Source organism: Balaenoptera acutorostrata, chromosome 3 (genome assembly GCF_949987535.1).
Source record: "Balaenoptera acutorostrata chromosome 3, mBalAcu1.1, whole genome shotgun sequence".
Lineage (NCBI taxonomy): Eukaryota > Metazoa > Chordata > Mammalia > Artiodactyla > Balaenopteridae > Balaenoptera > Balaenoptera acutorostrata.
The window spans coordinates 13423228-13435632 of NC_080066.1; the positions used below are offsets into that span (position 1 = coordinate 13423228).

General features: G+C 38.5%; 1 protein-coding gene across 2 annotated transcripts in view; it reads right to left on the reverse strand.

The window, feature by feature from the left end:
• SPAG6 (sperm associated antigen 6) overlaps positions 1-12405 on the reverse strand; it is a 74043-nt gene that overhangs the window by 15816 nt on the left and 45822 nt on the right. For both annotated transcript variants that reach the window (XM_057543794.1, XM_057543793.1), the window contains exons 8-9: positions 9805-9996; positions 2926-3042 (exon numbers count right to left, since the gene is read on the reverse strand). In XM_057543794.1, coding sequence (XP_057399777.1) covers positions 2926-3042; positions 9805-9996 — 309 coding nt within the window. The remainder of the gene's footprint in view (positions 1-2925; positions 3043-9804; positions 9997-12405) is intronic.

Here is a 12405-nt window from a genome sequence, read left to right on the forward strand (position 1 = left end):
GCTTATGTTTTAAGACTCAACTCAGATGTCACCTCCTTTAAGAAACTTTCTCTGGGATACCCCTATTCTCTTTTCCCAGGATGAGTTGGGTACTTTTCTTCTCTCATGGAATTCTGTTAAACCCCTATCAGTGCATTTGCCACATAATATTTTAATTATTAGTTTATATGTCTGTCACACATAAATGGCATTGAAGGTAGAAACCATTCATTCATTCATTCATTTCTCTAGTGCCTGGTGCCTAATAGATGCTCAATAAATGTTTAGGAAATGAAAGAACATACTAAGAAGTAGGCAGAGAAACGAAATTGAGGAGGTGTTAGAGACAGAAGAAAAACCAGGGAAGTAAAGAATCAACAAATGCGAGAGAAGACTTTAAGAAGCGACTAATGAGAACTAAATAAAGTCACTGGGTTTGACAATGGATGTTAGTGTGTTGAAAGGAAAGAGCCAGTGGAGATGAAGAGGTTAATCATGCAAGACAACATGACCACCAGACAAGGAACAGATAAGGAAGGTCCTGGGGGCTGGGGCTGCGGTTCCTGCTTTGTTCCTTCCATGGCCATTGCTACCATTCCCTCTGACAGAAACACCCTTTCTTTCTTCCTCCATTCTTCCTCTTTCTTTAAAGACCAGCTTTTTTTTCACTTGTACTTCTTCCGCTGAAGTCCTCCTCGAATATCTCAGGCTGCATTCACTCATTCCTTCTCAATTTTTTTTTTAAAAGTTTATCATGAAGTCTAGCACATTGAAGTGTTTTCTGATTGTTCCATCTGGTCCCCCAGCTCGATTATAAAATTCCTTGAAAAAGAACTTGGTCTTATTCATTTTTTGCCTATCCCTTAATGCTTAACAGACTGCTGGGTACATGTAGGAACTTTAATACTTAAAACTACAAAAGGATCTTGCTAATAGAATGATAATACGTATCAACTGGACAGTAAAAGATGGCACTAGTGTGTATATCTAAAAATGGAAAAGCCTATAGATGTGTCGGTTTTAAATATTTTGTTTGGCCTGGAGGGTTTTTATTACCTCCTATCTGTCTGCAGCCATGTTAAATTCATACCTTTTTACCTTCTGCCTTGCTTTCCCATCTCTTTTCTAGTGCTCTGGATCCTTAGATTAAGAAAACGCAAAATTCTGCCTGAAGAAATATTCCCAAAGGCACATTTATAAGAGCATGTGATATGCAGTACTGTCTTTATTTTATCTTGGCTGTCTAACTTCCACAAATCCCACTGATTTACTTTACAAGGTGACTTATTTTGAACTCAGTTCAAGCTAGTGTTCATTTTCATAAAGTTCAGTAAAGTTCAAGTTCAATAAAACCAGAATATCTCACTTCCTGTAGCTGAAAAGATTAGACGATAAAATGAAGCTTTCAGAAATCATGTCAACTACTCACTTTCAAGAGCTGATGACTGTGAATGATCCACTCATCTCCTTACACCGCCCTCCCTCTTAGCTGATCGAATTAGCTGGTCACTTTCTTACTTAGCACCAAGAAAGCAAAGTTCGATTATTTACTTAGAAGGAGGAAGACAGAGCATAGGTGTTTGACACACAGAATTGTATCCTGAGGGGCCTTCAGCAACGTACAACCTTCTACCATCCAGTGACTGTGGTGCTTGAGGGGCAACCAAGCTGCTGGAGATCATGGAAAGGATTCAGAGAACTGAGGGCTGTTAGCAGACAGTATGATCTTTCAGATGAGTACCTAAAACTAGACCTATTTAGCTGTAGGGCCTAACCTAAACATCACAGCAATATATAGTTTTTGTTCATCATTTGTAGAAATGCAATATACAAACAGTAGTACCTCCTTTATATAGCGTTATAACTGACTATTCAAATGAATTTGGCCCGCCATTCATTTTTATTATTTTTTAAAAAATCAGCCTTAACCACGTCCATGTTTTATTTCTTAAAAACAACTTTTTGAGATTTTGTGGGGTTTTTTCTTTTTTTTTGAGTGCTTAGTATATGCCTGGGATTAAGCTAAACTCTTTATATATAACATCTCATTAACCTTTACAATGACCCTATAAATAGGTTCTTTTATTAAGCCCATTTATGGGTAATCACACTAAGGTTTAGAGAGGTCAAGACTTGCTAAAGGCATTGCTGCTGGTAAATGGGGAATCCAGGCACCCCAGCTCCAGAGCCTGGGCTCACGACCACAGTGGGATACTAATTCCAAAGACCCTGCTTTCTTAAACCCAACCTCCTGAACACAGTTGTTGATAGCTTAGGGTCCCCCTCCTGGCCATCCACAGCTGTGAGAACGCACTCACTCTCTCTCAGCCTATGCTTTCAGCAGTCAGTCCCACTGGCTGAGCCCCTTCCAGCAGCTTGACCTTTCTACCTTACTACCTTGAATCTGCAGTGGTCTAAGAAATATGACAGCCACGTTTGTTAAGACTGTTCACAGAATAAGTCAATACACTCCAAGTGACTGTCTCAAAGCATCTCCGGTAAAGTGCATGCACGTTGCAAAAAATATTTCAGTGACTCAGAGACCTTTTTCCTTTCCTTTATAAGATCTTCGCAGTGTTCCCAGATGAGTGAAACTAACAGACACTGGGAAAATTACCAAAAGTTACTTCTCAGTATAAATTATCTGCGCTATGAGATTTTTATATGTTGACTCTTTACTCTCCAAGAACATAAAAAAGACAGTACAGAGGCTGTGAGGAAAATGTGAGGAAGAAGAAAGTGTGAATTATTTATGTGTGAATTTTATTAGCTTATGTTAATTTTATTAACCTGTATTACCTTCCGTGCCAATATGATAGGTGAAAGTTAAGTAGCAAAACCCTGCCCCCATCTTACAGAAGAAAACATTGACCCAGCAGAAGAAACAAGTTAATACCCCATTTCAATTTTCTTCCCCCACTTCTAGGCTAAGAGAGCATGTCTTACCTTACTAAACTGTCCAACCACATACTTCAGGATATTGGGAGGAGCATCATGAAGAAGTGGCTCGAGAGCTGGTAAATGGGTGCATTTTTGTAGGATATTCTTTATGGCTTTTTTACTCTATTGAAATACAAAGCAAAATACATACCAAAGTAAGTAATCGATGAAAGCTTGACAAGAATTCATGTCTTGTGTTCCTGGAATTTGAAAATGAAGTGAAGAGCTTGTGATGAACTTAACTGCTGTTGGTGACAAGGTCTACCAGCGGGACAGCGGCGATCACATCCACTGTACCATGCAGACAGCCTTACTCCAATTCTAACAGTTCCAAGTTGGTGATAGACTGCCAACTTATTAATCAAGAACTCTAATGACACTAGAAATCCACTGAGCTTCACTATCCTTCATCAAGAAATATACTTGATTTTTGACAATAAACTTCTAGATCAGGATGTATATCATGATTAATAATCAGTTGTGGGCTTCCCTGGTGGAGCAGTGGTTGAGAATCTGCCTGCCAATGCAGGGGACACGGGTTCGAGCCCTGGTCTGGGAAGATCCCACATGCCGTGGAGCAACTAGGCCCGTGAGCCACAACTACTGAGCCTGCGCGTCTGGAGCCTGTGCTCCGCAACAAGAGAGGCCGCGATAGTGAGAGACCCACGCATCGCGATGAAGAGTGGCCCTCGCTTGCCGCAACTAGAGAAAGCCCTCGCACAGAAATGAAGACCCAACACAGCCAAAAATAAATAATAAATAAATAATAAATAGATTTAAAAAAATCAGTTGTATTATCCAGCATGAAAGAAATATTAGTATATTAGTTAATTAAGATTCTGTTTACTTGTCAATTTCTGGGTTTAAGACTTTTTAAACAACATTATTGAGATATATTTACATACCATAAATTCACTCATTTTAAAATCCATGGATTTTTAGTAAATTTACAGAGCTGTGCAACCATCACCACAATCTAATTTTAGAATATTTTCATCCTCCCCAAAGAAACCTCGTGCCCGTTTATAGTTACATTCTTGTGGGTGTAAAGTAATATCTCATTATGGTTTTGATTTGCATTTCTATAGTCACTAATGATGTTGAACATCTTTTCATGTGCTGATTGATCACTTGTTGGTGAAATGTCTATTCAAATTTTTTGCCCATTTTTTAGTTGGGTTGTCCTCTTATTATTGAGTTGTAAGAGCTCTTTATATATTTTGAATACAAGTCCTTGCTTGAATATATGATTTGCAAGTAATTTTTCCAAGTCTGTGGTTTGTCATTTCATTTTCTCAGTGATGTCTTCTGAAGCATACAAGTTTTTCATTTTGAAGAAACCTAATTTACCAGTGTTTTCTTTTATTACTTGTGCTTTAAGCGTCATTTCTAAGAAATCAATGCCTAATCCAAGGTTAAAAAGATTTACTTCTATGTTTTCTTCTAAGAGTTTTATAGTCTTAATTCTTATATTTAGACCTATTATCCATTTTTAGTTAATTCTGGTATATGGTATGAGACAAGGGTCCAAATTAATATTTTTGTCTGAGGATATAATAATTATCCTAGTACTGTTTGCTGAAAAGACTATCCTTTTAACATTAAATTGCCTTGGCACCTTTGTGAAAAATCAATTGACCAAAAAAGGGTCTATTTCAGATTTTCAATTCAATTACTACATTGATATATATGTCTTTCTGTAAGCAAGTACCACACTATCTTGATTCCTGTAGCTTTATAATAAATTTTGAAGTTGGGCAGTATAAGGCTTTCTTTTTCAAGATTGTTTTGGCTAGTCTGAGTCCTTTGCATTTCCATATGAATTTTAGGATCAGCTTCTCAAGTTCTGGGGGGAAAAATGCCAGCTGGGATTTTGACAGGAATTGTATTGAATATGTAGATGGTTTTCACAATATTGAATTGCCATTTTAACAATATTGAATCTTACAATCTGTGAACATGGAATGTCTCTTCATTTATTCAGATCTTCTTTAATTTTTTTCAGCAATGTTTTACAGTTTTCAGTGTACAAGTCTTATACTTCTTTTGTTAAATTTATTCCTAAATATTTTATTCTTTTTGATGCTATTGTGAATGAAATTATTTTCTTAACTTCATATTTGAATTACTCATTACTAAGATATGGAAATACAATTGATTTTTATATTGATCTTATACCTAGTGATTTTGTTGAACTCTTATTAGTTCTAGTATTTGTGTATGTGTGTGTCTGTGTGTATTCCTTAGGATTTTCTACATATAAGATCACGTCATATTTTGGATTTAAAATGTATAAGCCTTTAGAAAATGTGCCTTATATTTGGTTATTTATGGCTGTGAGTGAAATAAAATTGTTCCTACAACTTCATTCTGTGAATTGTACAGAAATTACATGGGGTCAACAAACCCTTTTATTTAACTAATTCAGGAAATCAAGTAATGTGTTACTTTGAAATAACGAATAAGAGATTATGAATTTTGCTAAATGTCACAGCATTTAGTAGCTAGTGCTTATCCTTAGGCATATATAATACACGATGATGTGAGGGAAGGAGTCATGGGCTATCTGTTTAGGGCAACTTGAATTTGAGTCTGGTTTTCCTATGAACTAGCATAGCATCTACAGTTCTACATTCACTAATTTTTCTGATATTTCTAAGAACTGACTTTAGCCACACTGATCAAAGCTATTGTAAAAACCACAGTAAGTGACTAGCATACTATTTTTTTTTTTACCTCAACAACACACATAGCGTAGTAATTAACAAAATAAAATTGTCAATTCTAGGCAAACACTTGGTGCCACTTCACTTGTTTTTCACAGAAAATGAAGGGAGTAACAAAAAATTATTCACTGTTGCTTTCCTTAATGAATGATCTCTAATGAAAACTGCTTAAAATGAAAAATGTTTCTTATTCAAAAGTTAATTTTATTCTGAAAGCATTCTGACCCAAAGAGCTATAGTTATTTAAATGAGGGGGGCACATAGGAATAAATCTTCATGACCTTGTGTTAGGCAAAGTCTTCTCAGATATAGCTCCAAAAGCACAAACAGCAAAAGAAGAAAAATAGACTGAACTTCATTAAAACTTTTTTTAAATGTGCTCTAAACAATACCATCAATAAAGTGATAAGACAATCCACAGAATGGGAGAAAATATTTGTAAATCATACATCTGATAAGGATTTGTATCCAGAAATATATAAAGAACACTTACAACTCAATAATAAAAAGATAAATAGCCCAATTTAAAAATGGGCAAAGGCTCTGATTAGACATTTCTCCAAAGACGATATACAAATGGCCAATAAGCACATGAAAAGATTTTCAGCATCATTAGCCATCAAGGAAATGCAAATCTAAACAAGAATGTTGATACCAATTCACACCCACTAGGATGGCTATAATAAAAAACAAAGACAATAACAAGTGATGGCAAAGATGTGGAAAAATTAGAACCCTCATACATTGCTGGTGGGAATGTAAAATGGTACAGTCACATTGGAAAACAGTTCGGCAGTTCCTCAAAATGTCAAAAAGAGTTATCATATGACCTAGCAAATTCCATTCCTAGGTACATACCCAAGAGAAATGAAAACATACGTCCACACAAAACTTGCACAATAATGTTCACAGCAGCATTATTTATAACAAAGAGTAGAAATAACCCAATGTCTAAGCAGTGAGCAGAAAAATAAAATGTGGTATATCAATACAATGGAATATTATTTGGCAATTAAAAGGAACAAAATATTGATATATGCTAGGACATGGATGAACCTTGAAACTTTAAGTGAGAGAAGCCAGGCACAAAAGGCCACATATATTGTATGGTTCCATTTAAATGAAATGTCCAGAAGAGCAAATCCCCAAAGACAGATAGTAAATTAATGGTTGCCTGGGGCTAAACAGGAAGGATATGGAGTGACTGCTAATGGGAGAATGAAAATGTTATAAAATTAGACTGTGGTGATGTTTGCACCTGTGAAGATACTAAAACCATTGAATTGTATAGTTTAAATGGGTAAATTATATGGTATATGAGTTATATTTCAATAAAGCTGCTAAAAATAAAGGGGAACAACCAAGACAATAAGAATACAATAATTAAATCAAATAATTATCTTAGAAATAGTTTTATAACTATTTGAATAGTTTTATAACCATTCAAATGCCAAACTAAGATGATACATTGAGATATGATACCTCTGAATCAAAACAAATGAAAATGTAGTTGCCTGAATATTATCAAAATATATGTAGGTAAGCTGATTATATAAAAGATTTTTTTTTCAGTTTTTATAAGGTATTTGAAATTACATAGGTGTATAGACAGTAAGGCTATGTGAAAATGTGCAAGAAATTCCAAGGGGCTGCTCCTTGGCTCTCTCTCATGGATCAGAACCAATTAGAGAATGCTTACAGAAGCTGACATGCCTTTGGGACAAAATGAACTTCAACATGGCCTTATAATTTGAAAGCTGCTACAGAGTAACAAATGAGAAACACCATTAGACAGTTCCTAAAGCTCTTGGATACATTTTCCCTACTGAGATAGTGTCACATCAAACAGATTTGGACTTTCACTCTAAAGCCTTTAAAACAACAACTGAGAGAATCCAAGAGACCTTGGGGAAGAAAAAAAAAGGAATGATTAAGTCCCTACAATAAGAAAATATCTGGATGGATTTAAAGCCTTGGAAAGATTGTTGACAGGATAATGATTGATAAATCACTTTTAATTTAATACCCACTGTATTTCCTCAAAGTAAATATTATATTAAATCAAGGCAGAAGGAGCCTTCTATTAGTAAACCTAAATGTTTTAATAAAACCACCTTTATTAAACTAATACAAGATAAAAATTATCTGACTTCAAAAAGTAAATTTACCAAACTTATTTTACTCTGGTGATATTTATACAATATAATATCATAATAACTCATTAAAAACCAAGTTATATAAACTTGGTAGCATGTAAATAGTATATAGTGCTCCCTCAGAGACTATTTGCAAGGGTTTCTCAAACTATAACTACTATTGACTCCACTATTAATTATTCATGTTCCAGCTGATGTATTCTTTTATTTCCCTGGATTACTAGAGGTAAGGGTGGGAAGGATGAGAAGTGAGGAGGAGGGAGGAGGGAAGAGGAGGAAGTGGGGAAGGGGAGAGGGAAGAGGGAGGAAGAAAGACAATTATGATAAAGGGTTAAAGAAATATGCCACAAAAAGAGAACTACATACATAGGTTAAAATTATATGTAAGGCTTCTGTGGTGGCGCAGTGGTTAAGAATCCACCTGCTAATGCAGGGGACACAGGTTCAAGCCCTGATCCAGGAAGATCCCATATGCCGTGGAGCAACTAAGCCCATGGGCCACAAGTACTGAGCCTGTGCTCTAGAGCCCATGAGCCACAACTATTGAGCCCTCACACCACAACTACTGAAGCCCATGCACCTAGACCCCATGCTCCACAACAAAGAGAAGCCACCACAGTGAGAAGCCCACCCACCACAATGAAGAGTAGCCCCCACTCACCGCAACTAGAGACAGCCTGCGCACAGCAACGAAGACCCAACGCAGCCAAAAATAAAATAAATACATTTAAAAAAAATAAAATAAAATTATATGTATGTAAATCAGATGTAGTTGGACAGTTCAAAACTGGAAATGGAGTTGTGGTTTCTCACCAGAAAGTCAAAGAATCACACAATTGTTAAACAGGAAAAGACCTTCTTAGCACATTGTCAATCTTACTCTCTACCAAGCATTGCCAAGGAATGGAGTCAACATTGGAGACAAGTAAGGGAAAAGCCCTAAATCTATTAAATCATTGCTTTGATCTAGAAAGTCTTATAAAAATGAAAAAATTGTTAATCTTAGAAATCAACTTCCCCCAATGAATCTGTAGAGAAAAAAACATGTAAACATAACCAAATCAACATAAACTCACTTCTATAAAATTTATAAACCAAATAAATGACTCACTACATCGCTTTCAGAGTCTCTCAACTGTAAGTTCAAGCAGACTTCCTGCCTCGTTATACCATCTAAAGTTGTTCCAGCAAATGTGTTTTCCTATTTGTTACTTTAGCGTTTTAATTAAAATTTAAAAGTAATTTAATTTACTGTTATTTTGAATTATTGTCTTTTCTGTGTACTTCCCTCAACCCAAGTCAATTCTGAAAGCTGCTTTCAAAAAGTTACATGTTTTCCTAATAGGGAGTATGCTGGGAAACATTTTTCTTTCTTTGAAATTCTAAAATTATTTTACAAACCCATCCTACTTTATATTCATGTTTTATGAATCATTTCAGTAGCTAGTAACATTTTTTTTTAGAAATCTTGATTTTTTTTTAAAATGCATGATTTAAAAATGTTTAGTGAATCTTACAGTCATTTTTCCTTTAAGGAACAAATATAAGACATAATTAAAAGATCAGGCAGACTTGGAGTTAGGAGAGGTAGCTCATGCTTCAGGAATACCTTGGGAAAGCAGCTTAAATTTCTTTAGACTCAATTTTTTAACGTAAAATGGACTAAAGTACTCTCTGGCCAATTCCACCTCCAAAATCCTATTATTCAATAACCTATTTCATAAGAAAAGTCAATAGAAATGTAGAAGGCAACAACCAGACATTCATTTTACAAACAACTTTGTACCTATAGAGAACTTTCTTTAAAATATATCACTGATTTTTAGAGACAATCGTAACTCATTTTCAAAGAGTCACCTCACTTCTTCTGATAAATTTATTTCTTGACTCAGAAAAGCGATATTGTCCATGATGAAAATTAAAACATTTTAAATTACACATTTTAAAGAATGAGTCAAAATCTAACAAACCTTCATTAAAACAGTCAAGGATTAAGCACTTACTTTCACTTGAAGATCCTCAGAACTTTCGGTCGACATGTACAAAGAAAGCAGGACAGGCAAAGTGTGTGTGACCGCGACAGCCCGTGCGTGCTCCGGAGTGTGCCTCCCAATCTGTCCCAAGGCCCAGGCAGCAGCAGCCTTAATATGATCTTCTGGCTCTTCTGACAAGCAGACTGACAGCTGGGGCACACCCTGCAGCGTTGATCAGAAGAGCAAGAGTTATGAATCCAGAGCAGGATTAAAGCGTCTTCCCTGCCTCTCAAACATTAAGAAGGAATCATTTTGGTCTTGATCCTTTTCTTAAACGGTTCAATAAATGAGCACTTCACAGGGGCTGTCATTTTTCAAGTCAATAAAATGACTAGAACTAATTTACCTTAATTATCTGTAACAATCCAACTAAACTAAATCTCTCTGCTAGCGTTTACTCCCCAAACAGAGGCGTTTAACCAAAAAACAGATGCCACAGACTAGTATTTAGGCAAAACCAGATTCCACTGTGACAAATTAAAAATGCGTAGGATTTTAAAACCTTTTGCTTGAGGGGAGGCCGGCTGGGGCCGGCGCACACATCCCGGACGCAGCCGGGCCGGTGACTCGGCTGCAGGCGGCGCCCCAGAGTCCAGGGAAGCGGCAGGGGGCGCAGGACGCAATCCGAGGTCGCCCCCGGGGCAAAGGATTTCCAGATCTGATCAGGGAGCTGGATTCCTCTGTGTCACCACTTAGAACACACATCCTTTCTTTGTTATCAATATCATTGATCATCAACCACCCCAGACATCTGCATGTGTGACTTTAAAAAGCCAGTGCAGCAGCATTTTGGTTGAAGGATGAGACCTTCAAGATGGCAGAAGAGTAAGACATGGAGATCACCTTCCTCCCCACAAATACATCAGAAATATATCTACATGTGGAACAACTCCTACAGAACACGTACTGAACGCTGGCAGAAGACCTCAGACCTCCCAAAAGGCAAGAAACTCCCCACATACCTGGGTAGGGCAAAAGAAAAAAGAAAAAACAGACACAAAAGAATAGGGACAGGACCTGCACCTCGGGGAGGGAGCTGGGAAGGAGGAAAAGTTTCCACACACTAGGAAGCCCCTTCACTGGTGGAGACAGGGGTGGGGGTGGGGGTGGGGAAGTTTGGGAGCCACGGCGGAGAGCGTAGCCACAGGGGTGCAGAGGGCAAAGTGGAGAGATTCCCGCACAGAGGACCGGTGCCGACCAGCACTCACCAGCCTGAGAGGCTTGTCTGCTCACCCACCGGGGCAGGTCGGGCGCTGGGAGCTGAGGCTCAGGCTTCGGAGGTCAGATCCCAGGGAAAGGACTGGGGTTGGCTGCGTGAACACAGCCTGAAGGGGCTAGTGCGCCACAGCTAGCCGGGAGGGAGTCCGGGAAAAGGTCTGGAGCTGCCAAAGAGGCAAGAGACCATTGTTTCGGGTGCGCGAGGAGAGGGGATTCAGAGCGCTGCTTAAAGGAGCTCCAGAGACGGGCATGAGCCGCGACTATCAGCGCAGACCCCAGAGATGGGCATGAGACGCTAAGGGTGCTGCTGCCGCCACCAAGAAGCCTGTGTGCGAGCACAGGTCACTCTCCACACCTCCCCTCCTGGGAGCCTGTGCAGCTCGCCACTGCCAGGGTCCCGTGATCCAGGAACAACTTCCCCAGGAGAACGCACGGCACGCCTCAGGCTGGTGCAACGTCATGCAGGCCTCTGCCGCCACAGGCTCGCCCCGCATTCCGTACCCCTCCCTCCCCCCGGCCTGAGTGAGCCAGAGCCCCCGAATCAGCTGCTCCTTTAACCCCGTCCTGTCTGAGCAAAGAACAGACGCCCTCAGGTGACCTACACGCAGAGGGGGGTCCAAATGCAAAGCTGAACCCCGGGAGCTGTGCGAACAAAGAAGAGAAAGGGAAATCTCTCCCAGCAGCCTCAGAAGCAGCGGATTAAAGCTCCACAATCAACTTGATGGACCCTGTATCTGTGGAATACCTAAATAGACAACGAATCATCCCAAATTGAGGCAGTGGACTTTGGGAGCAATGATATATATATATTTTTCCTTCTCCTCTTTTTGTGAGTGTGTATGTGTATGCTTCTTTGTGTGATTTTGTCTGTATAGCTTTGTTTTTACTATTTGTCCTAGGGTTCTGTCTGTTTTTGTTTCTTTGCTTTTAAGTATAGTTTTTAGTGCTTCTTATCATTGGTGGATTTGTTTTTCGCTTCAGTTGCTCTCTTCTTTCTTTTTTTTATTACTTTTTAATTTTTTTATTTTTAATAATTATTTTTTATTTTAATAACTTTATTTTATTCCCTCCCTCCCTCTCTCTCTCTTTTTCTTTCTTTCTTTCTCCCTTTTCTTCTGAGCCGTGTGGCTGACAGGGTCTTGGTCCTCTGGCCAGGTGTCAGGCCTGTGCCTCTGAGGTGGGAAAGCCGAGTTCAGGACACTGGTCCACCAGAGACCTCCCGGCTCCACATAATATCAAATGGCGAAAGCTCTCCCAGAGATCTCCATCTCAACGCTAAGACCCAGTCCCACTCAATGACCAGCAAGCTACAGTGCTAGACACCCTATGCCAAACAACTAGCAAGACAGGAAC